Raw genomic sequence first — 26,224 nt, forward strand, 5'->3', positions numbered from 1 at the left:
TCATAAAGATGCTACTCCTCAAGTCCTCATATATTAGTGTAACTTATTTTTTTAAATTATATTGTAATAGCCTACTGCAAATAAGTCTATTATGAAATATAATCAACAACACAACCCTGAGTTGCATTTCCCAGTTACAGGTAGGTAAACACTGACTGATGCATCTCTCAAAAATACACAATAATGTATAATGAAAACCTTTTTGTTACAAACCTTTATTTAGGGGGAGAGAGAGAAAAATAAAAACCTAAACACCCGCTGAAATTAATGTGGCAGTGGTTTGTGAACAAAAACAGTGTACATTGTGGACCAGGAAGTCGTTTTCAAAAGCTGTGCCTGCTTTTGGTGTGTTTTTATTAATTTATTTTTAGAACAGAGATGCTCCTCCAGGACACTCTGAAAGGTGTAATTGAACAGCCTGTGTGTGTGTACATAATTAAAATCAAAGTGTATTTTACAGGTTACACAAGTGATACACAATTTCTCTCCAAAAGTAATTTACCATTTATAAAAATGCTTCGCACGCTTCAAAGCAAAAATGTAGCTACAAATCTCACTGAACTTAAAATTATTTTACAATACCATTTTATATTACAAACCTAGATGAAGCAGTAATAATTACAGCGATCTATCGAAGCACCAGAAAGATCGTATCAAAAAGGTGTTATCATAGGGAACAGAATAAAAGCCAAACATTGAGTGGAACCATGTTTGTTTGTCTGTCTTTCGACCACTGAAGGCCCACTGTATACGACCAAGAGTGAAAAAAGCAGATATGCAAGTCCACTCCACAAAGCATCACATACAGGTTTCTTATACATCAATTTGGTATTCTTTTGAAAATGTTTCCATTTTTATAAAATTTGTTGTACGACACTTAGTACGCAATGGAGGGGTTTCAGATCGGGAAGAATCTGTACAACTTGGCATACGCAATAATGGTTTGGACTAAACCCTCGGTTAGCTTGACTGGTGGCTATACACAGAAATGCATGGATCCATCCAACTCACCTGATGCTAAGGTCTGGTTCACAACACAAACATTGTATTATTCAAGGCTATATCTTGTGCCCTTACCCCTTATCCCTAAAATTATTTTCCTTCTCTTTTTTTTAATACTATTTTTGATCCATTTTAAAATAGTTCAAATAGTCGATCTACAAGTTCACAACGTGTCAATGGAGATTGGCTAGTTCAATTATTTTATAAGGTTTTTAAAAATGGTAAGAAATGGCAAAAAAGTTTAGGGATAAGGGGTAAGGGGTGGCACAAGATAGGGCCCACAGTCTGTAGTTGTATCTTTAATAGCCTCGTAAACTCTCCCAGTGGCAGAATTCAATTGAATTTTCATTCAGCTGTTGAATGAAAATTAAATTGAATTCCGCGACTGGAAAGCTTTTACCAGGCTAGATCGTTGATCCATTATACTCCACCCACACACACACGCACGAGGAAACTTCTCTCAAGGGCTGTAAAAAGAATGTACTTTATGCCAGTTCGCAATGTTTGTTTATGAGAGGAGCGGACCCTCAAACACAGAAAGGCCAAGTCTCACTTAGGGTTTCTGTATGATTGACTATAAAAACAATGGTGTTCAGGGGAAGTCCTCAGCCAGGAGCTGGACTGTGCTCTTGGGAAGACCCAGGTGGATGCCATCCAGGTAGTGCAGGAACCTGCAGGAACAGAAAATGTTCATCAACTGAATTTTGAGTAATTTAAACAGACTGCCTCTGTGTCCTTTAAAGAGGTGTGTGTGTGTGTGTGTGTGTGTGTGTGTGTGTGTGTGTGTGTGTGTGTGCCGTCCGTGCCCGATGAATTGAATATGAAGATGAAGGACTGCTTTCTTGGGCGATAAATCCTGAGCTGTACTTTCCTGTGATTTTTTTCTGCAAACTGTTAATAAAGTATTCAATCATTAAATCAATGTGTCAATACAACTTCAGTTGTTGTAGTTGCCTGGCCTACTTGCTCTTTTAGTGAGAAAACCAGATCCTGTGGCCATGTAGGATCACTAATGTTTGACATTGGGTATCGCATGAAGGCCAAACAGGGCTTTCCACTATAACGCAATAGTAGACATGTCAACGCTCGCATGCGGAACCTGTGTCATGACCTGCAAAATCACTGTTGCACTTTGACATATTTTGTAAGCGAAAAAATGATTATTCATACTGTATATGCCAATAGCACACACACATCGTCTTATGATTCAACCAGCGCCAGCTAACAAAGACGATGTGGCCACATCCTGCCCACGGTCCAGTGCAACACATTACCTTTATACAACCCTTCCACAAGATGTGGTGTTCTGTGTGCTGCTGCTCACCTCCGTTTCACCTTGTCCTGTTCTTTCCGTTGTTCTGATCTGCATATGGCACGTAGGACGGGTAGGTACTCCACTGCAGCGGCAGGCCTGTTGCCCAGAGTGCCGAACGCTCCTCTGGAAAGCAGGCATTCCATCAGCTCCCTCCTCTTCTGGAGCTTGCTGGAACGCAGAACAGCCAACAGCTCTTGGGTTAAAATGGCCAATGTGTTTGTGTTGTTTGACTACCATATTAAAAAATGGCCAATGTGTTCGACTACCATATTAACCCATTTTGACCTGATTCTACAAATGTCTTCTAAATCCTGACAGTTTTCTGAAAAACCCATGTTTCTATGTCAGTGGTTCTCAAACATTTTCATTTCAAGGACACCCAAAAATGTATGTAATTGGCCGCCGACCCCCATCTGAAAATATATTGTTCCAGGGACCCCCCAGAAGCAAAGACTTGAGTTAAAAACGTTCGCTCTGAAAGAATATATATATTCAAAGATTTGTGCCACATTTTCACGATTTTTCAAAAATAGCACACCTACAAGCTCGTAGCGTGCCACTCGGTGCCGCGCTATGAGCTTGTCGATCTGCTATTTTTCAATAGCTAAAGTATAACATGATGCTAGTTTAAAACACCAAAAGGGGTTCCCGCCCAAAATTGGTAAAAATGGCCAATGTGTTGTTCGACTGCCATATTAAAATGGCCAATGTGTTGTTCGACTGCCATATTAACGGTTACTCATCTCAACTAAGGTTAAGTCGGACACACATTTCAACAGATTATTGATCCCATGTGATCGGCGTAAGCAAGCATCAGCTACTACCCTTAAACACGATGACTGCGCCGAAAATTACATTCAATGTTTTGTTTTTATTTGGCAATCAATCTTCAACGTCGTTTCAATGGTCCTAAAAATAGCATTATAACCTTCTGTTGCTATTGCAATATTCTACTATTGCAAGTTACATTCCTAACAGTTGGAAGAAAACATTATCTTTATGGCTTATCAAATTTAACCATAGATACTGTATATATACCTAGTTGACGTGAGTCGCCCACCTTTTTGCCTCTACATAAAATGCCGTTGCCGAAAACAGCCGACCTACAACAAAGCAAATAAATAAAAGACTCACTTGGGCTGACAAGGGCTGTCCTGAGTGAGGCTGAAGCCCTCTCGGTGTGGAGCCACGGGCAGCGTGAGCTCTGCTGCAGCCTCCTTGCCAAGCTCTCCGCCCAGCTCCTGGGCTTCCCTCCACGCCTCCGCCACCCCGCTGTGGCACCTCCGGAAGCTCAGCGCTTCCACGGCGGCCTGGACCTCCAGCGTCCGCTCTCCCTCCACCCAGCTGTCGATCTCCACCCGGGGCTCGTCCGTCATGCCGGCCTTCACTTCGGCGGCACAGGCCGGGAGGCCAAGCATCCTCCTGTGAGTCTCGATGCCCTCCAACGTGTGGCGGGACAGGCAGGAGTCGAGGTAGGACATGTCGTCTAGGAACTCGGCTATGGAGCCCAGACAGCAGGAGATTGGCACGGCCTTCCTCCTCTCATCGGGGGTCAGCGGCACCCGCGTCACCGCCACCCTCTTCACCGGGGACGATTGCATGTCGCTCACATCTGGAACGGCCGGCTCTGGTTCCTCGCATGCCTGTTCCGTCTGAGAAGCGCCCTGCGGTTCGCGGCGCAAAGAGAGGAAGTCATCCTCGGAGTCAGAGTCAGAGTCGAGCGGGTCATGTTTTTGCAGACAGTGCTGTTGCCTCTTGTTCTTCATCCTGTTGGACACTTTGACCGGACTCGCGTCGTCCAAACCGTCGGAGGACTCCGACGCCTGCAGTAGCCTGCCGCCGGACGGTGGGTCCAACTCCTGCGGCTCGACGCTAGCCTGGTCTCGAGCGGTAGAGGCCGACTGCTGTGGTCCATGGGTGCGGGGGGTGAGCCGTGACAGGGGCAGGGGCAGAAGGGTCTCCATGTTGGAGCGGAGCAGATCTACCGTTCTCCGCTTACTGTCCATTAGCAGTTCACAGCAGAGAGACGCCTCGTCTGAACACGGACTCTGTGGATGCAGAACACGGCGGTTAAATTAGAATAGAGTAGATCTAATTTGTAAATTAGAAGAAAAAACAAGAAGAAGAAAAATAGGCTTACACAAATATTTATGTTCTTACACAATAACTACAATCTGAGGTTTACCATCGTAATTGCAACAACGTTCCATTTTCGATTACGGCTGAAGACCGTGTTGCATGTCTTTCCTTCTCTGCCCTTGCTCAATTTCCTGTCTCTCTAGTATACACTGTCCCGTCAGTATAAATCAGAGTAAAGTATCTGTCCACCACCAAGGAGGTTGAGGGTTTGAATACACCGTGGTGCATTCGGCTTTGTTGAGCGTCTATGCCAGGGGTTCCCAAAGTGGGGTCCTTGAGGGAGTTCCAGGGGGTCCCCAGCTAAATGATAGTTAGGAACCAAATGGAGAGTGAGAGTGTACAAATGGACCTGTTAGGGTCCATTTGGTTGAAAATCACTGCTAGAACCTTGAAAATCTTCTCTTATGGGGGTCCTTGGCATATATATTCAAATGGGGGGTCTACGGGCTAATGAGTGTCAATTTGGGGGTCCTTGAGAACCAAGGGAACCACTGGTCTTCTATCCGAACACAATTGGCCCGTGTTCGGCAGAGGGAAGAAGGGGTAGGAGTGTGTCTCTGCATGCATTCCTACAGGCTACGGGCTGCACCTGACACCAAGGAGTGTTGGGCGGGATCCAGGAGGAGTAGTCCTCCCGGTGTGGGATCCTCACTGGCAGCTGAGTCAGTAGGCTACAACAGGCAGTGACAACACATAAATAAATGTGTGTGGGGAGGAATTAATTGGCATTGACAGGTTCAGTCCATCCAACGTGCCCACACGTCATAAGCAATCCAATCGACGGGTTGCGTCCTAGCGCATCTTCAATGTTATCAAACGAGAGAAGAATATTCTAATTGTTTTATTATTATTCTTTTTTAGTTGGACTCCAAGGCCACCATACTAGAGACCTGCAAGCCCGTCGGGTACCGGTGGGGCCCGGCCCGGCCCACCAAAACGGGCCGGGCCCGGGCCGACTTTGTCACTGCCCAACGGGCCCAGGGCCGGGCGGGCTCACGCGCAGTTAGATTAATTTTCAGATGTTAATTTCACCCAGACTGGACTTGCTTCAGCAGCGCGGCAGCATGCTCCATAGTGACGTGACAATAACCCCTCTGCAGTGTCCGCACACACACAAGCCACAAGGCAAGCACACTAAAATCTGGTCAAAACTATAAAGACTTTGAAACAACGTGTTTTACATTCAGCTGTACACACACACACACACACACACACACAGAGTACTAAGTAAGTAGCCTATAGGCTACGGCTCTAAAAACATTAAATACTGCGGGAGCATTATTACCACACTAAACAAAGTTGGATTTGTACATTGCAGAAACTGCAGATACATAACGTAAGTGTTCTTATTATTGTCCGTCTACTCTGGGTTTTATAACCCAGAGATAGCCGATCTGCAAGCTCACAACGCGTTGCGCTGATTGACAGTGCACGTGCAGCAGCTACTGTATAAAATTATATTTAAGTAGGCTACTTTTTAGTGTGACGTCTGTGTGTTATTGACTTCTTGTTCCTTAATGTGGGTTTATCAGAGCGATATAGTGCAGCTGTGAGTCAGTAGCTGCTGCTGCTGCTGCTGCGTCCGTGCACCAAACGCATGCTTGAAATATTAAATAAAAATATGTCGGGCTTCCGGGCCGGGCCCGAGCCGTTTCTGGACTGTACCAACGGGCTTAGGGCCGGACGGGCCTTAACTCCACGGGCCCTGGGCCGGGCACGGGCCTATATCTTAGGCCCGTGCAGGGCTCTACACCATACGTGTCGCTCTTCCTTCACCCCTGGTCCCGGTCACTTCCTAGTTTACCTCTGCAGAAAGAATGCCTCGTATCTCCTAATCTAGGGCGCTCTCCGTGGTTTTGATCTGATGGCTATACCAAGCTTTTTTCCAGAACCGAAGGGGGGGGGGGGGGGGGGGGGGGGAATTACAGAGTAAAAACGATGTCTTCCCGCCCCCCCCGAGCTTCTATTTTGAAGGAATCCCGTCGCTGATTGTGTTAACAACTAAATTGGGGAGAGAAGGGGCCTAAAGGCTCATACATAGTCTGGATTTTCGGTGGTTAGGTGACCACCGAACTACAACATGACGTCACGAGCCGCGGTGAAGAGCAAACCACCGCCACCGCTCCAGCCCTTCTCTCTGTTTTTACTCACCACCGCTCAACGTTATTTCGCGGTGGTCGCGGTGGTCAGCTCACCACCGAAAATCCAGACTATGAATAGGCCTTTAGAAGACGCGTGGCGAATAAAGAGACATCACCTTGAGCAGCTGCTGTATGTCTCGGTCAGGATGGATATTCAGCAGGCCGAGCATGCTCTCCGTGCAGCCGCTCTCACAGGGAGGCAGCGGTGTGGACATGGCCGCTTCCACCGCACCATCCTCAGGCTTCACCACTGCAGTCGCGTCGGATTCTAAGGCAGGGGAAACGAGACCTATTCATTTTAAAATATTCATTCAAGTTTTATTTATTCTCGAAATTACACTGAGTAATCAAACTCATTTTCGTCGAGTAATACAATCACATTGAAAAACATCAGAAGATCAGGAAAAGAAAAACAAAGCGTGTTACATACAATTACATAAGTTTACAAATAAAAAAAAGCTAAGACAAATTTCAAAACAATCTAAAAACGATTACATATTGTGGGGGTCTGTGTGCTCACCAAGGTTTTAAAACGGCTCAAGGGTACCAGTGTGGTCAATTTTAATGTTGTGTGTAGGTCATTCCATTGTATTAGGGCCACAGAAGCTAAAGGCAGATCTACCAAGTTCAGAGTTAACTGTGTATATGTTTGTAATATAGACCAACAACCACCATGACATCAATATAAAGCAAAAAGCTATTTCCTGCAGCAGAGGATCAGGACACTTATGTTGAATATGTTATTGAATATAAAAAAAATTATCTGCAGGTTGACAAAACTAGACATATCTATCATTGACTTTATGTGTAAATATCCATAGACATTCAACCTGGAAATACTGCTCCAGACCAGGGGTTCCCAAAGTTGGGGTCGCGGGACGCTGATGCTGAGGTCGCGAAATTATTTTGGGACATAATTATATATATATTTTCTTTTTACTCATTCAACAGAATGAGTGAAATACAATGTAAAAAATGATTACAAATGCTTATAGAGGGTATGCGCATGCATAAAGTGAATGGCAGATCGAGTGGCAAAGTGAATTTAATGTTGTTTAAAGTAATTTAATGGAATCAAATAGGACTTTTCTGTTTGGATGTATGGACTGTCAAGGCCAGAAAGTAGTTTTTTGCCACTCAGTAGGCGTTCTATTAACCATTATTGTTACAAAACCCCTACATAGCCCTAGGCTTAAAGGCATTACCCGTATTGTGCCGAATATAAGACGACTCTGATTATAAGCCGAGCCCCATTTTTCAAGACTAATTTGTGGAAAAAGAACATTGAATGTCAAATAGTCTAGTCCCCGATTATAATACGACCCCGTTTTTTTTAGGATATTTCCTTTGGAAAAAAAAAACATTTAAGTCTTATATTCAGACCAATAGGGTACTTGCTTTACGTATGCAAATTACCTCCGGGGATAGGTTGGGGTGAGTGAATCATGTGGCTGGTGGTGGTGGTGGTGGGTGGCCTCCTGGTGGTGATGTGGCGCCCCCCGGTGCTGCGTGTCCAGAACTGCAGCTGAAGCAGGCTCTGTCTGATGTCGCAGCCGTTGAGCGTCAGCAGATTGCGCACATCCTCGGGGTCCGTGCGCACGCCCTCGGCCAGACACAGCAGCTGCAGGTAGCTGCCCACGTTCACCTGGAGAAGAGAGAAGAGGAGAAGAAAGAGAGAATGAGAATGTGCACACGTGCCATTTTGGAAAGAACTTGGGGCCCCTTTCAGACTTCCTTCACATGTGTTACAGGGCAGTGGCTCAGGGGTAGAGTCACCGAAAGTCACCGGATGGGAACCGCAAGGTTGCCAGTTCGAACCCGGGCTCCCCCACAGTTAGTGTCGAAGTGTCCTTGAGCAAGACTCTGAACGCCTAATTGCTCCTGAGGTTGGTGCCTTGCATGGTTTCCCCTGGCATCGGTGTGTGAATGTGTGTGTGTGAATGTGTGAATGTAATGCACAATCTATGTAAAGTGCCTTGGATAAAGGCGCTATATAAATGCAACATTTGCCATTTATTTACCATTTACCGATGATACTAATAAATTCTGGTCAAACAGAGTCCAGGTGCTACTTTTGTGCGTTTTGGCTCACTGGAAACCGATTTAGATCATTCCGATTTTTATAGAACACGTTTATGCCATATCACAATAATACAATATCCAAAATCACAGACAATATCCAGTCTAATATCATGATATGTATATATTTCCCGATCAAGTTCACTGATGTTGGGGAAAGCGTAGATGTGATTTACAAGTTCATGAAGTTCACTCACCACTGGGGGCGCTTTGAAATGGATCTCTTCGAGGAAGCCGTCAAACATGGTGCTGAAGTTAGGATCTAAAAGCAACAAAAAACATATGGTGTAAGTCAAGAGCCAAAAAGGTCATCTATTGTACGCATACGACCAGGACCAACGCTGTCGAGACTGTGTGCTGAAACCGACCGCTGGTGGTGAGGATGACCGGTCTCTTGGTGGTGCTCATGAAGGTCTTGATGGCCGCCAGGAACCCATAGTCGTCGTCGAAGATGACGTCCACTTCCTCAAAAAGAATCAGAGAGGTTGCGGCGGTCTTCTTGCTTTGCTCTTCGCTGGGTGTGGCCTTAGCGGATCCCGTGGGTTTAGCAGTGGTCGACGGAGGTTTGACAGCGAGCTCTTTAGACTTACTGGCCGTCTCCTTCTCTTTTAATGTTTTCTTGGGGGGGACTGTGTGAGGAAATGGAAGATATGTTTTACATGACGATTACACTTTGTGAACTTCCCGTTTGGAACCGCTGCCCTGGGAAACAGCGAACTATCCGTGAAACAGCTGGTAAGACAGTCAGCTACATAACACAACTAACTAGAATACGAAAATGTCCATAACACATTATTACTGATTAATGGAATGTCAACACCGTCTATGAGTCTTTACCATACCGTACATGCGTACATCTAGTAGTAGATCAAATAAAGAGGTCAAAACATTTGAAAGGACAACTTTAGTTTTTTTCAACCGAGGTTCATGTTTTAGGTTGTTATTAGAGAAAGTAAAAGATGAGTGTTACGTTTTTTTTCATTTGCTGCTTTCTTTCGTTTTAGCGATATTAGCTGTCATACTGTGTTGTATGGCTCAACATGTCAGTTTGTCACCTCCTCCTTCACATTCAGTAGATCCTGTGATCTTTTGTGGCCAGATGTAATTTCCTTGGGTCTAGTAGGAATATAATAAATAATAAAAAAAAAGAATCGCTATAAAATTGTATAAAAGAAATACATATTTAGCCCCATGTTCGAATGCCCCCGCCCCCCTGTAAAAATAGCTAAAAATCGCTAAAACGATAGAAAGCAGCAAATGAAAAGAAAATGTAACGCTCATCTTTTACTTTCTCCAATATCAACCAAAAACATGAACCTTGGTTGAAAAACACTAAAGTTGTCCTTTAAGTTCCTTCCCTTTGTAGTAGGCTAGGCTGGTCCACATTGAACCCTGATGAAGGCCCTCTGAGCCAAAATGCGTTGGTCACCGACCTGTTTTCAAACTTTGTCAAGCAAGCCATGACAAAATAAAGACTTTTTAACTCAACTGAACAGTGCCTTAAAGTTCACCTGATTCTATCACTTTGTTGTCAGCCTACTACAAGGGTAAGGAACTTTAATGTTTTAACTAGGGCTGGGACTAATTGCGATTAATTAACTACAGAAAAATGAATGCATTAAACGCATTAAATGCACTATTTTTTTCACTGCGGAACGTTGTCACTGGACAGTTTTCAGACGGACCTGCGCACCAAGTGTCTGTGTCCTCTTCAGACAATAACACCACCAGAAACCGCAGACAGTTCACCAGACTGGGGGAAGCCGCTGAGATCACTTTGCTTGTCCCCGTGGATTGGAAATAGGATTTAAAAGGCTATCCGATGGTAGCGTGGATTACAGCACAGTTGTGTGCAATTATTCAATAAAGAATTATTACCCCTATTACTACAAAAACAATGTTTTATTGCTTAAACTTATGTATTCACTATTCATTGATTCACTAGTATACCAAAAATTTGAAAAAAATGCTTTCTCACTGTTCTCGGGTCAAATAATGATATGCGATTAAAATGCGATTAATCTAGATTAATTAATCGCAAAGCCTCTGATTAATTAGATTATTTTTTTTAATCCCTAGAGTCCCAGCTCTAGTTTTAACCTACAATTGAACCCTCTCCAAAGAGCAACCGTTTCAGTTTCAGTGCTTCCTCATCTCTTAATTCAACGGTTCAAATAAACAGTTGACTTTGGTACAGTTTTTGGACTACATTTTAGATTAGATTATCTATTTATACATTATACCCGTTTTCTTAATCTTTTCTGTGTTGGCAGGCTCCTTGGTGGCTGGCTGTCCAACTTTGAAGAAGTTCACCAAGGAGGTGGGGGCCAGATGCCCTCTCCTGGCACCTCTGGGGGACTGGGGGGCTTTCCTGGGAGAGGAGACCACCCTGCGAGGAGAGTTCACCTTCCCTGAAGGATTGTGATATGGATGGAAATGATTTGAATTATTAAGATAAAATTATTTCTCGATCCTTTTCATGATCATCTGTTATGACCTGATCATAACCAACTGATACAGATTCAGCCACTGAATGGGGCAAAATTAACATAAGAGTCTGTCCAGTGATGCAAGAATGCCTTTAACCCATTTAGGCCGGACGTCGAAATTAAAAAAATGTCTTCTAAATCCTGACAGTTTTCTGAAATACCGTACCTATGTTTCTATATCACTGGTGCTCAATATTTCATGTCAAGGAACCCCAGAAATATATGTAATTGGCCACCGACCCCCATCTGAAAATATGTTGTTCCAGGGACCCCCCCAGAAGCAAAGATTTGAGTTAAAAACATTAGCTCTGAAAGAATATATATTCAAAGATTTGCACCACATTTTAACGATTAAAAAGAAATAGCAGAACTACAAGCTCGTAGCGCGGCACTCGGTGCCGCACTACGAGCTTGTAGATCTGCTATTTCTAAAGTATAGCTAAAGTATAACACAATGCTTAATAACAACAGTAATATGAACAATAATAGCAATAGTAATAATAATAAAGAGGTAAACGTACTGGGAGAGGAGCCGGGTCTGGCGGAGCTGCTGGCCCCGTAGCTGTTGAAGTAGGTGGGCTTGTAGGCGCTGGCCCCCTGGATGTCCACCTGGTGGGACTGGGTGGCCTCCTTCAGCTGGGACAGGATCAGACGACCGCTCCGCTGGGACGACGAGTTCACCTCAAACACCTGGCCAGAGAACACGCCGCTATCAGATACTCATGCCAATAAAGCCTCATTGAATTGAGGTGGGGGGGGGGGGGGAGTAGCTCAGGGCTTGAGTGGGCCACTTGGGAACCGCAACGTTCCCAGTTAGATCCCCGGCTCCCCCAGAGTTAGTGTCGAAGTGTCCGTGAGCAAGACACAGAACCCCTAATTGCTTCTGATGAGCTGGTTGGTACCTTGCATGGTTTCCTCTGCCATCGATGTATGAGTGTGTGTGTGTGTGTGTGTGTGAGAATGTAATGCAGAATCTATGGGGGGGGGGGCACAGGTACTGGGCACAGGTACAGTGAAGCTAATAGTTAGAAGTACCTTGAAGCCCAGCTCCTGGGCGCAGGCGTACACAGCAGCCGTCTTGCCGACTCCAGTGGGTCCGGTGATGAGCAGCGTGTTGCACGTCATCATGTCCTCTCCGTCCTCTCCGCCGTCCCAGTCAGAATCTGGACACACAGGAATGGCTGAGCATATGAGCCAACACCTACTGTGGGTAGGGCTGAAACTATCCCTTCTTTTCTTAGCCATTATTTTATGGATTAATTTCCGATTAAGCGAATAATCGAGAAGCGCATTTTTTTTTATAAGTACGTTTTATTTGAGATATATTAACGTGACAAAATTCCATTTTCTTTTTTATAATTGACTGAATAAATTACTCTGATTAACCAATTAAGGCCTGAGGGAGGCCTATAAACTTAAAAAAAAAAACATTTTCCAAACAAAAAGATGTACAAATGTACAATCTGCCATTGAATAGCCTAATTTGAATAGATGAATCTAAAATGACAGACTTTCCTGGTCAACCACTCACGCATTATTTTATACTTGTCGTACAACCTGTGTCAAGCAAAAATAGTGACAATAACCAATCTACAAGCTCAAAACGCATCACATCACTAGTATTTATGGTCAAACCTAACCCCTCCCCCCTCAATTAGTGTATTAAAATAGTTTTTTATGAGAGTATTCTTACCAATGCCACTCTCCTCTTGTTTCTTGTCCTTCTGCTTCTTTCTTTCTTCTCGGTCAGCACGGAGTTTCCATTCCTTTAACCAACTGTTAACACGGGACACATTTAGTGTTATTAATGCACCGTCACATTGGCTAAACCTTCAGTGTACATTGCCTTTCTTTTATTCGTTTTTCTATCCCACTAGTAAGAGTGTAGGGCTCAATGTATGGCAATGTCATTTGGTTTAAACCACTTTTGTATGGCTGGAGCAGCACTGAGGCTCTAGGTGCCACTAGATGCCTCTAGTTTATTTTTTTTGTCTGTCACCAATAATGTCTGGGCTATAAAGTATGATAGGACTGAAGTTGCTCAAAATGTGGGTCCTACACTTAATTGTACATCAATACCAGAAGCAGACATTCACTTACCTGTGAAGCCTCCTAACCGAGGCGGTGTTTCCTATGATGTCACTGGAGTGCTGCGGATGATATTTCTCAGTCCAAAGTACGTCGTCCTTCACGCCCGCTAAATGAACAAAGCAGCATTATTTAATCACACAGAAACTGCCATCTCAATGCTAACTAACTGAAAACCTCCAAGAGGCACAGGCACATTCTGGCAAAATGGGTGTACAGTACTGCTGCTACTGCAAAACTGGGCAAAATTTGTTTTACTATTATGATGAGCTGCACATAACCTTCAAGAATAAAGACCACAGCCTCCCCCCTGGTCAGCCTGATGGAGGGTAAAGGAACTGGTTGGAATAGCGTGTTACTTCCTTCCACACGCTACGTCCAACCTTCCCCCTGCCAGGTGAAAAAAGAAGCAGCTTGGACGCATCATGCATAGAAGGAAGCATGAGGTCAGTCCGTTGCTCTCCCTAGGTTGGCAGAGAGTCTAGTGCCCAGGATTATATTAGATAATTGACACTGGTTGAAAAAATGGATATCGTGGGATAGAAATTATATATATAAATAAATATATATATATAAATAAAATAAAGACCACATTGAACCTGAACTATTTTCAGGACAAAACATATGACTTCAGTTGTTAACATTCCTGTAACATCCCAGGTGCTTTAGTGTGCTGATTGGGAGGTTGTTGTTTTTTTTTAGCTCACCTTCTTTCCCTGCACTCCCTGCCACAGGTGAGGAATCAAGCACAATCACAGAGTCATCCGGGGAGGAGAGGGGGGTGGACGGTTTCTCTTCCTCCTCCTCCTCCTCCTCCTTCTCCTCCATCTGGAGCCTCTGGACCCGGCTCATACGACCCCTCCTCTTACAAGGCACTGGTTCAGGCATTGAGGCCTGCTGCGGCTGCTGCTCCTCCTCCACCTCCCCTCGGCTGGATCTCCGCTTCTTGGCCCCCTTGTCCGTCGTTTCCCCTTCGTTGAGCCTCTTCCTCTTCCCTCCTTTTGTCTGGGCTGGCGCTGGGGCGACACTGGCCACTGCCTCCGCTTCTGAAGCACATAAAGATCGGCAGAGTTCAGACTAATAGCCAAGGCAATTCAATTTGAGAAGAGACCCAATGCTTTCCCAGCTGAGCAAGCATTTGGCGACAGTGTCAAGAAAAGCGTTCCCCCTTAAATGGAAAGAAACCTCGAGCAGAACCAGGAGGCCCTAGGGTGGGAGCCTAGGCCATCTGCCTTGACCGTGTCGGGAGGGACAGAGAGAGAGGACAGAGAGATGGAGGGGAGACCAAACAACACAACAACGATAAGAGCAGCACAACAATAGAACCAACTATAATAACAATAATAGTCTGCAGTCGTATTCCATGGAAACACTCAATCTGTAGTTGGGGTCTGCAATAAAGATCCAACATTACAGAGTTGTCATCACGCCGATGTCTCAACCCCAAAAATACTATTCGATCAAAGGCTCGCACTGTGTCGCGCTGAAGATTTTCGGTGCAAGACAAAATGTACAACCAAGTATTATGTTGAAAATGTGATCATCAAACTGTGTAGGATATACACAGTTGCCAAATACCAATACATTGTGAGCATAGTGCCTTTATTTATTTTACCATAAATTTGCTATATTGTTGGCTGTCTGCTCGCTGAGATAGGAGAAACCAGTTAAATTGAAAATGACTGACAAGGTTCTAAAGTGTACTGCTGAGATTCCAAGTGGACGTGAAACTAAATAAATTCAACAGAAGCTGTTCCGACGTCTCAGTGGCCTTGTGGTTAGAGTGTCCGCCCTGAGACTGGGAGGTCGGGGTTCAATACCTGGTCGGGTCATACCAAAGACTCTAAAAATGGGACCCAGTGCCTCCCTGCTTGACACTCAGCATCAAGGGTTGGATTGGGGGTCCCTGCGACATACTAGCGTCATGTCCAGGGGGTGTACTTGTACATCAAGCTGCCTCACGCTACAGAAACAGGAGATAGGCTCCTGCCCCTATGGGCCTCATGGCTCGGCAAGGCTACTTGTTCCGACGTCTCTCCTGGTCATGCTGACCTGAAGCTGTGCAGTGCTGCTGAAGATGGTCGCTGTGCCTCTTCAGGAAGCGAGTGAAGAAGACCTGGACGGGGAACGGGGGGTTAGATGCTCTGACTTCCTCCATCAGGAGCCGTCGGACACACTCGGAGAACTCTGCTCTCCAGCCAGAACCCTGATGAAAGACAGATAAAGTTAATAAATGTAATAATAATAATAATACATACAATTTGTATTGTGTGTTTCTGACTGAAGATCAGTCGTGGGTTATCCCATTTAACCCCCTTATGGCCACCCTAATTAACAGTGGATTGTGCCTTCTTCCTGCACTATTCATATGTTTAATTCGTCATTTTAATGCCAATAGAAAAATCCGTGACATACACACTATATCTCATTCTAACACGGTAATCCTATAGTATTATACCCAGTGCTGATGCCGATTTTGACCAATCAGGGCGAATCTGGCGATGTCATTTCCTGTTAACAGAACATCAACATCCGCTATCTTTATGCACTGTGCTACACAGTCAGATGTCCGGGATGCTAAGCCATCATCTTTTATTTGAATAACAAAGTCAAATTAAGCTCTAATCAAGCCCCAAATATCGCATTTTACGCAGCGATGCACGGAAAGGGGGATTAGGTAGGGAAAGTTAAAGACTAGTCATTCAGTTAATCAAGATGATTTAAATAAAGACAACTCTTGGTACAAGTAATTTGCTCCTACCCTTTGACAGACTGCTGCTCTGGAGGCTGGTTCAATCTTCCAGCAGGACGAGAGTGGTGGCAGAGATGGGTGCGGAGGATGAGTTACCAGGAGACACCAAAGCTCCTTCAGATGGCGTAGGAGAGAAGACTCAGGCCACAGAAGATTCCACACAGAGCAGTCTATCGAAGAAGAACACAAAATGACTTTTGATCAACCAGCAAAATCATTTTAACAATTCTTCATAATAGGAAAACAGATTTTTTTTTTGTATTTTTTGATCATTTATTTAGGGCAGTCATTGTATTCATTTTGATAAGGTAGTAGACAGCCAATTGAAGGTAGAGAGGGGGGGGGGGGGGGGGGGGGAGGACAAACTACTACTACTAGATGCTACACAGGAGATCTTCAGTCTGAATCAAACTGCCGATTCTGCAGTTACATGTGGTTGACGCATCATGTGGTTTATGTGTATCCACCTGTTAACCAGTAGTCGTAATTTCTACTTTTCCCTTTATACTTCATCCACTTTTTTGATGCTATTTTTACAACATTATATATGTTTTGACATGCCCAAAATAAGCACTGCTGAACGGCCTACCGTCCGGCGGTTGCAGCACGTGCACAACTGGCTGGAAGTAGGAGCAGGACAGGGAGTAGGCCTCCTTGGTGGCGGTGGTCACCGCCATCTGCTTCTTGAAAGACTCGGGCAGGCCACTCTTCAGAAACTCCCGGCGTGCTCTGAACTGCTCGTTGTCCTGCGAGGTGTCGGAGCCCTCGTGGCTGCTCTCGTCAAAGATGGACACCACCACCAGCGCAGATGGCTTTGGTGCCTTCTTCCCTTGGAACAGCGGAGCCACTTTGGAGCCTATAGTGGATGGAATGCAACGTTGGGTTTGGGTTAGCAAACGCCTTCCACAGAACGAAATGTTGAATTCTACATGTGTGAGGCGGACCCGAAAGGCTTACCTGTGGCGGGCTTGCCGTCCTTGCCGACAGGTGCGGGTTTCCCCAGGACGTCATTCATGCTGCGCATCCTTTTCTGGGATTTACTCTTCTTCGGTGTCATTTTAGGAGTAGAGTCCTCGTCCATGCAAATGATGGAATTCTGACCAAACAAATTAGCAACAAGTTAAAAACGTTTGGTGAACAAGCGGCATGCAGACTGATACAAATGTACTTGTTTAATTTGCGCCCCGATGTCGCCAATTCCAATAAAATAATCTCAATTATGAATGTCATATGTCACATTATGTTTCACATCATCACACTATTGTGTTATTTCTAAGACTTACACAGCAGTAGCTACGGTTTAAATTGAAGAATATACAGAGTGTTTTCGTCTGGTTCTAGTACCTCGTCATCATCGTAGTAGATCTTCTTGGTGGACACCTGAGCACGCGAGGACCGGCGTAAGGTGCTGGTGTCCTTGGCGGCGAATTCTTTGTCCTGCTGCATCACTTTGGCCTTCTCCACCAACTTCTTGGCCCGTTTTCTCCTCTTAGAGACTTCCGATGTCTGGATTGGAAGAGAGAGAATTATTGTATTAACTCATAGCGCGGCACCGAGTGCCACACTATGAACTTGTAGGTCTGCTATTTTAGAAAAAACGTGAAAATGTGCCTCAAATCTTTATATATTCTTTCAGAGTTTTATTTTTTAACTCAAATCTTTGCTTCTGGGGGGTTCCTGGAACAACATATTTTCAGATGGGGGTCGGCGGCCAATTACATATAATATTTGGGGTCCTTGACATGAAATATTGAGAACCACTGATATAGAAAACATAGAAAAAAATACATTTTAAAGAGATCTTTTTTTTTTTTTTACTTCAGGCATAAATGGGTTAAGAATAACATTTGCACTGAATTAAAGAGGTCATCACCTGCCGTATTAAACAAATCCTTACCTTAGTAGCTAATGGACTGAGTATCTCAACGTCACTGCCACCCTCCGACACAGATTTATTTCGAAGGACTCTGGTGAATTTCATTCTAAGGAAAAGTAAACGGACACTTGTTGTTGGAACAGTGACACACTATCACTGGAAATGCTTTTCAACTAATGGCAAATCTGTGTTTCTTAAGCTGGGGCCCATGGCCCACTGGAGGGATGTGAGGGCATATTGCAAGTGGGCCCCCAAATAATTGGTCAAACACTAAGATTTTAATGCAAATCTAAGACTAATATTAATGCATTTCATTATGATGCTGATAAATATGAATTTGAATGTTAGTCTGATTGATCATTGTAATGAACATGCTCTGAAAATGTACACGGCCCACCCATCTGACCAATTTGGTGGTCAGATGGTCAGAATGGATTTTGGACCTTGATCCAGAACAGGTTGGGAACCGCTGCTCTAAATCATTGACATTCTCACCTGATAGGGCTGCACTGATCATCAGCTGGGCAGACCATCTCAGCCTTGAACCTGGACTTGGGTGTTTTTGGAGTAGACATCTGGACCTTAGCATCCTTAGTTCTCTCCTTGCTCCTGGTCTTCTGGGCAGGGGACGGGGTGGACGCCTTGGCCTGAGGAGGCGCTTCTCTGCTGGGTCTCGCTCTCCTCCTCACAGCTTTGCTGGAGGGAGCTGAAGGGCTGGCTGGCTCCGTCGCTTTATCATTGTCAGCCTGCTCGTTCAGGGCAATAGGTTCTGCAGATGGGACAGGAGTGGCAGGGTCTGTCTCTTCATCTTTTTGGCGCCTCCGCTTCCCCTTTCTCAACGCTTTGTTTTTGGCTCCCTTCTTCTCTGGACCAGCAACAGGGGGCTGCTCAACGGAGGGCACACTTATGACGTCCTCCTCATCGTCCTCCTTTCCAACCGCTTCGGTGCTCTCCTCTGCGGGCTGCTTCTGCTTGCTTTGCCCCTTCCCGGGCTTGGCTTTGGCCCCTTCTAGGCCGGGCTGCTTAAAGGCGGACATGAATTGCTTCCTCTCTGCCCGACTACATTTGGCCGTGGCCGTGGACTGGCTGTCCACCTCTGCAAGCTCCAGGTCCTCCTCTAGGAGAACCACGTTGGATTTCCGCTTGACTGTTGGGGCGGCAGCGGGGGGCTCATTGTTGCTCTGAATCGGAGGAGATGACGCGACCTGAGCTGGGCTTATAGACCCTTTTCTACTGCTGAACATAGAGGCCATCTTTCCTGCAGGCTTGACTGGCTCGTGTTTGGGCGAGACAGTGTGGACTTCGGCATGAATAGTGAGCGTACGGGGTGAGACCTGCTGAAGAGATGACGGCGGCGTGCCAGAGCCCTCCTGTCCATCAGCTTCATAAACACCCTGCTCCATCTCCTTACTCTCCTCTCCTTGCCCTTTGTCCTCTTTCTCGTCCTCCCCCTGGCACTGACTCTGCAGGAAATCCTCAAAGGAGATGGTGACCGTGCTGCCATTCAGCTGAGAGGCGTCGCCCATATTGACCTCCATGCTAACATTACACAAAGACCGCTCCGTCTCGGTCACCTCCGCCTCTGGTGGCGGATCCTCCTGTTGATGCTTTTTGCTGCGTTTTGTCACAGCACGCTTGGGCGTTTTCAACTTACCTTTTGGAGGTGCAACGGGTGACGTGCCATTACAGTTCGATTTTGACTCGAGTTTCACGTGGTCCTTACTTTGTGGTGAATGTTCACGTTCATCTTTTTTGAGCTTCTCGATGCCGACACTCTGAGAATGCTTCCCCGGCCGCGAGCTGGTGTGTCCCACACAAGCCTCGGCGCTGAACTGAGCCAGCAGAGCTGCCGTGTCGCTACCCAGGATGCCACAGGTGCTGACCGACTGTCCTACCGAGTCCGGGCCGTCTCCTCTGGACTCCTCTGAGTCCTCTATAACCAGACAGTCCTCGCTGCAGTCAACAGCCTGAGAATCCTGAAGTCTCCTGGAAGCCTTGCTACGCTTCCTTCCTTGCTTCTGGGCGGCCTTGCCAGGCTTTTTAACTTGTTCCGCTTGAGCGGTAGGCTTTTCCGTGGACTCAGGCCTTTGACCGTTCTCCTTGGACTGCTCTGGCGTAGTGGTCTTCTCTGTGGAGGACGGAGTCTTTCGGCTGAAGTAGTCCATGATGTTGTTGGAGCGGGGTGGAGAGAAAGGCTTCTCCACAGTCTTGGGGACCGGTGAGAAATAGTTTGTGATCGTCTTGACAACAGGACTGCCACCATCTTTGCGGGATTTCTTACAAGGCTGTGGAGATAGCAGAAGAGAATGTCAAATATAAGCATTAAACAATAAAAGATTCTAGCCACTTAGCAGACTTACAAGTGTGAGATTGGAATAAACAAGAGTAAGCATGAATACAATCAATGAACACTGAACAGCAAGGTAAATATTCCTATCAACAGTGCAGAGAACAGTGTAGCGCCTCAAAGACATTTAGCAGGAGGATACCAGCAGGTAAACAATTAACCTAATGTAGCAGCTGTCTACATGGTATCTCAGGATGAAGGAAAACAAAATAAAATGCAAACAAGCAGACTGGCATCGACCTAACGACAAGACAGCAACAAGGCATACTGTATACTTGTATAGAGCATCGCAGTCGCGTCCCCTTGCCAGGCCCAGGAAATAATTCCCAATGCATTTTTCCCATAGACATTACAAAAAGTATTTATTAAAAGACCTTATAAGCGTCGTACAAAGCCAACTCGAGTTGTGACAAATCATGAAAACAAACACAATATTTTGGACCAAAAAAATAATAATTACAAAGAATAAAAAGAACAAAAAGTGTTGTAACCTGCCGTTTTTAAGTGGTGCAACCACTTCCTTAAGTGACTGTGTGGGTGGGTGGGGGCGTCTGAGCACGAAAACAGCTCTGTCATTTCTCAAACGTTTCGGACACGGGGCGGCTCGCCGGAATCGGGCCGGCACCCTGGGTGCAATGGGTGGTCTGGAACCCCCCCCCCCCCCCCGGGGACCCCCACACGGATTTGCACCACTTACTTCACACGGGTGTGATTTTTTTTCCTTCTTTCTAATTCTTTGTTTGGCCCAAAACGTGTTTATTGTCATGATGTGTCACAACTCAAGTTGGCTTTGTCCGCAGCTTAAACGTACTTTGTGAAAAGTCTATGAGAAAAATGAACGGGGAATTATTTTCCGGGTCTCTCGAGGGGGCGGGACTGCGACGCTCTATAGGACGAGTGAAGTGTTCGGGAAGTGAGCTGGGTGTTCAGATTCAGAACATGAAGATGCTCATACAAGCAGTGAAATGTTGGCATGGCAAATTCTGCCAGATTATACTTTCCAACATATTGAGGTATAATACATTATATGTAAGGGGAATAAAAGGTTATAATCAAGGGTACTAATTAAGTAGTAATAAACAAAGCGTGATGTGTGTCAAGTGTATAACATGCGTACTGTAGTGTAAAGTGAAAAAAACAAAAGCATCAACATTGTAGAGAAGAGGAGCTCTGCAGACTGCCATAATACAATTTAGAATGGCATCTTCCCTGGATTTCTGAGGTCAGATTCATAATAATATCTTGCAGCCAAAAGGGGGGGGGGCGCTGCAATGCATTCCACACAATTATTAATAAAGGTAACTTATAAACATACCTGAGACTCAAAGTCCTCGATCCCAGATGCCATCGCCACAACACCTGCCATACTTTTAACAGACCTAGTGAAGACAACACAAAACAAGAAGAATGATTGTCTGGCTAACATCAGCACACATAACAGGAGAATTATTAGATACCAAATCCTATTTATAATAATATAATAAAAAACTTTATTTGTTTGTATAGCACTTTTAAAGAACCGTTTCACAAAGTGCTTGACAGAAGAATCCACAATACAAAGATACATGACGATAAAGAAGAAATAATTTCATACATTACAATTAATTAAGAGTACTGGGGGTTGAAAACAGCTTTATAAAAGGCGAGGTTATTAACCCTAGAAAAACAATGTGCCCAAATATCTTCACATTTGACACAAGAGCCAGCCACACACGTCCATCAATCATTCAGTGACATAGCAGAGCTCCTATCAAGCTTATATACTGATATTCCAGAAACACTACAACCTTTCTAAACAAGCAGTCAATGTGTTAGTGTGGCACTGCTGGCTCAGTTAGCTGCTGCTGTGGTAAATGACAGCCAGTGTGTCAGTCAGAGCACAAACAGTGCAAAACAAATGACAACTTGTCAAGTTGGAAGTGCTGTAACTTCCACAGAAGAACGTCCTCGCCTTCCCTGTGTGTATGTATTAAACACTGCAACGCGTTTACAGTTCAATGCTGTGTAGTTGAGTTGTTGTTCGATATGTTGCTGTTAAATAATGTACAATATGAAATGTACGTGGAGCTACAGTAGCACTGCTAAGCTCACACAACTCGCAATGAATGCAGCAGACTTGGTCAACAACAGTCAACTTCGCTCCTGACAACAAACCGTGCCCCTCGCAGCGCACGGGGACAACACACACAGGTTACAAAACAACCCCCCGACATGTAAATAACACTTAAATTAAGTTACCGTCCGAGGCGTTGCGGTCACATAGTCCAAATTATCCCGGGAACGGCCATTATACATCCATGTTATTCTGACTGTAAGCGTATTCTTTGGAAAAACCGCGCCAGCCCCGAGAGCGCCAAATATACGTAACCTTTGACTTCTCCCGTTCGACGAATCAGGGGAAAGACAAACCCCCGCGTCATTTCCCCCCCAAACAAAGACACAAGGGGGGGAGAAAGCAGTGGAAGTGGGACCCCTGCTGGATAGGGGTACATACTACATAATGTCACTTGTCAGGTAATAGAAATAACTTAAAGGTAATTCATTATTCATAACATGAATAATTAATTACTTCCATAAACTTCCTAGTTTGTTTTTGTTTTTAATTGCAATAAAGCTAAAGAAAGAGTCGATAGGGACTGTGTGTGTGCGTGTGTGTGTGTGTGTGCGCGCGCGTGTGTGTGTGTGTGTGTGTGTGTGTGTGTGTGTGTGTGTGTGTGTGTGTGTGTGTGTGTGTGTGTGTGTGTGTGTGTGTGTGTGTGTGTGTCAGTGTGTGTGTGTGTGTGTGTGTGTGTGTGTGTGTGTGTGTGTGTGTGTGTGTGTGTGTGTGTGTGTGTGTGTGTGTGTGTCACAGTGTGTGTGCGTGTGTGTGTGTGTGTGTGTGTGTGTGTGTACCGTGTAGAAGTGTCTATTTGTATGTGTACGTGTGTCTCACTGAGGAAATGTAAGATCAGGCCTGAGGACCTGGAGGCTGCTGCTGCTGACCGTGACTCATGGCGGCAACGCTGTCACGAAGGAACCCAGAGGCTGGAGGAGGACAGTCTGGACAGGACTGTCAGAAGACGGCAACAGAGACACAGGAGGAACACACCCATGACTGCCAGTACCACTAACACCACTACAACCTACCCTGCCATGCCCCACCTGCAATATAACATGTAATTCCAGGATTGGACTCTTTAGCCACCAAAGAACTCACCGAAGGACATAAGTGGACGTCGTCATCATCGGATTCGTGTAGAAGTGCACTTCTACACAGTACACATCAAAACATTTAGAGACGTACAAATAGACATGTCTATTTGTACGTCTCTAAATGTTTTGATCATGATTTGAACATGGTGGACCCGCTTGTAAACAAGGGTAATGCTTTATTGGGTCGTCCACTCACAGTTAACAGTCAGTTTGTGCTTGAAATGTACTGCAATTCTGCAAACTGTTGCAGAATTGCAACCTAACCCTAACCCTAACCCTAATTCTGCAAATTCTGCCACAAGGACTGGGGGGTCCTTGAAATTAAACTGGTTAAGAATCACTGCTAGAGCTAAAAATCTTCTCTTATGAGAGTCCCTGGCATGTCTTTTCAACTGGGGGTCTGCGGGCTAATTAGTGTCAATTTGGGAGTCCTTGACATGAAAAAGTTTGGGAACCACGTCCGGACCCCAACCTTGGGAACCACTGGGGTATTATTTTTAACTTTATTTCCTATTTTCTTTTACTTTATTTTAAAGGCCTATACTCTCCTTCTACAACAAATATTGTAGGCTACTTTTATTATTGCAAAACATACATACCACTTAATTCAACTTTGTAGGCCTATTTGAAAATAGCTTACGTAGCAGCTTAATTTTGTAGATCTGCTTTTTTCAAAAGATGTGTGTAGGCCTATACATTGACAAACCTGTGAAATCAGACACAGGCCTACTGCATATTGAGTAGCATACTTTTAATACCTTCTTGTACATTATTTTACATCATAATTGGCATGATCATAATTATGATGCCAATACTTTTATACATTTACACAAGTAGGCCATATTTTAAATTCTGCCTCAAAGAGATCGCAGGATTCCTGCGCTTTGACCACAGGGAGGAGAGAGCCACCCGCAGAGCCACCGACAAGTTCGCCCTGGTTTCACAGGTAATTATTCTAAAAGCGTCGCTCACTAATTTGACCCCATGTATCTCTATAGGCCGGTGGTAGGCCGCTGGCCGACGGGCACGTACAGGTCTAGTGAACTATAAACATACTTATTATGTGTTTTATTAGAATCTGCTTTAAACATTGTCTGCAGCGGTGGTTCTCCAAAACACTGTCCCTGGGGGACCCCCAGGGGTCCTTTCCTTGAGGGGGTCCCCAGTGAAATTAATGTAGCCTACTGTAGCATCAAAATGAGTTTAACCCTGTAAACATCAGTTATATAAAAAAATATATTGTATTAGGCACTATCCGCAGCGAAACTACTTCATCATAATTGCTGGTTAATCACAGACATTGTTTTGCAAGGATCATAGTGAATTATATGTATTTGTCATAGTTGTAAAATATTATAAAAACACTTATAATTCACTAGTCCGATCCAGAAGAACACAGTTTGCCGGCCACTGCTGCAGAGCTGACAATGAGGTTATATCTTCCCTTCTTCTCTGGAGTCCTGCCTCAAAGCAGACTAGAGGTAGAAAACTGTCATTCCCTGATGTCATCGCTAGGGACACATGCATCAGTGAGCACGAACTGGGGATGGCAATGAACGACCGGGAAGTCTGGCGTGGCGTTGTCATCCACGATCTCGACGTCGAAAAATGATAATTCACTGTAAATGATCATTGGAAATAGGCTTGGGTATCTGGCAGTACACAAAACTAGCTGCTTATTGGCAAAATACTCCTACTATTACAACTTTTTCAACTTATGAGGCTTAACTAATGGCTATATTATGATAGCTCAGTTCAGCATGACACAAGCCCCTATCACCACCGGCCCACCTCTCCAGCTCTTATTAAAATAAAATCATTTTGATTTGATCTTTATGGTCTTGAACCAATAAAGTACAGAAAACTATACACTGCATACTGTAGCCTACATCAACACAATAACAAAGCACAACTATTTTGATTTTATTTTGTTCAAGAAGGGACAGAGAAAAGCAAAAGCTTATAATTATTGTAAAACAACGTTATAAAAACGTTATACAAAAATGAAGTTTATAGAATATACTTTTATTACACACTGTAAAGGTCACAATAAAAGTAATAAAATGACATTCTCTATATAGTAAAGAATAATAAACACAAAATCATAGTCAATATAAAATCAACTGGCGGTTCGCTCTCCATCACCTCCACATCCATGTGTTGTGATTGATCTGTACCAGTCAGCGCCACTAGAGGGTCCCAGAGCACTTCACAGCACACCTCAACGCAGGTGTTCCCCAGCTCTGACTGGCCAGCCCCGCCCGGAGCTCTGTGCCAGTTCTTCCCCAATCTACGGTTGGTAAAGTTAGACAGCCAGCCAGACATACGTAGGCCCTCAGTGCTTGGAGTTAAGACAGTTAAACGTCACGCCGTTACTGTGCTTTATTCTCTCCTCTTTGAACCTGCCACTGACTCACCTTCTCTTCTCCATCTTCTTCTTCCCCCCCCCCCCCCCCCCCTCCCTTGCTGAGCATTTGGGTCACACCACACCCGGGCCGGGTCATAACAGAGTGACTGCTTATAGCAGCGCTTGAACTGTTTCATATTTTTGTAAACATTCATATTTATATCAAATCTATTCCAAATTGTAATTCCATATATTGAAATGCACATTTTCTTTCAGTGTTGAATGAGTAGGCTATTGTCTAAATTAAAACACAGGATACCAATTTGATCAAATGTGAAGAGAACTCACAGTGTTTCTTAAATGTGCGTCTTAAATCACGCCAGGGTTCTCTCTCTCCTGTTTGGATAAAATATGTTACAGTATAAAATACTCATTAAAAGTCAACATCATATAAACA

General features: G+C 44.7%; 1 protein-coding gene across 1 annotated transcript; it reads right to left on the minus strand.

Moving 5' to 3' along the window:
- Nucleotides 1-258: 258 nt before the first annotated feature.
- Nucleotides 259-22,528, minus strand: atad5a (ATPase family AAA domain containing 5a). The gene is made up of 22 exons (XM_083780824.1): nucleotides 22,467-22,528; nucleotides 21,544-21,607; nucleotides 18,377-20,166; nucleotides 17,903-17,987; nucleotides 17,350-17,511; nucleotides 16,963-17,101; nucleotides 16,595-16,861; nucleotides 16,015-16,175; nucleotides 15,306-15,459; nucleotides 13,961-14,299; nucleotides 13,266-13,362; nucleotides 12,859-12,941; nucleotides 12,201-12,328; nucleotides 11,687-11,855; nucleotides 10,920-11,087; nucleotides 9,045-9,305; nucleotides 8,874-8,938; nucleotides 8,014-8,242; nucleotides 6,714-6,865; nucleotides 3,452-4,365; nucleotides 2,327-2,485; nucleotides 259-1,673 (listed from the first exon to the last, which is right to left on the minus strand). Exons 2-22 carry the CDS (start codon nucleotides 21,592-21,594, stop codon nucleotides 1,595-1,597), a joined length of 5,652 nt encoding a protein of 1,883 aa, XP_083636950.1. The 5' UTR covers nucleotides 21,595-21,607; nucleotides 22,467-22,528; the 3' UTR covers nucleotides 259-1,594.
- Nucleotides 22,529-26,224: the final 3,696 nt, after the last annotated feature.

Source organism: Protomyctophum parallelum, assembly GCF_964188405.1.
Source record: "Protomyctophum parallelum genome assembly, chromosome: 13".
Classification (NCBI taxonomy): domain Eukaryota; kingdom Metazoa; phylum Chordata; class Actinopteri; order Myctophiformes; family Myctophidae; genus Protomyctophum; species Protomyctophum parallelum.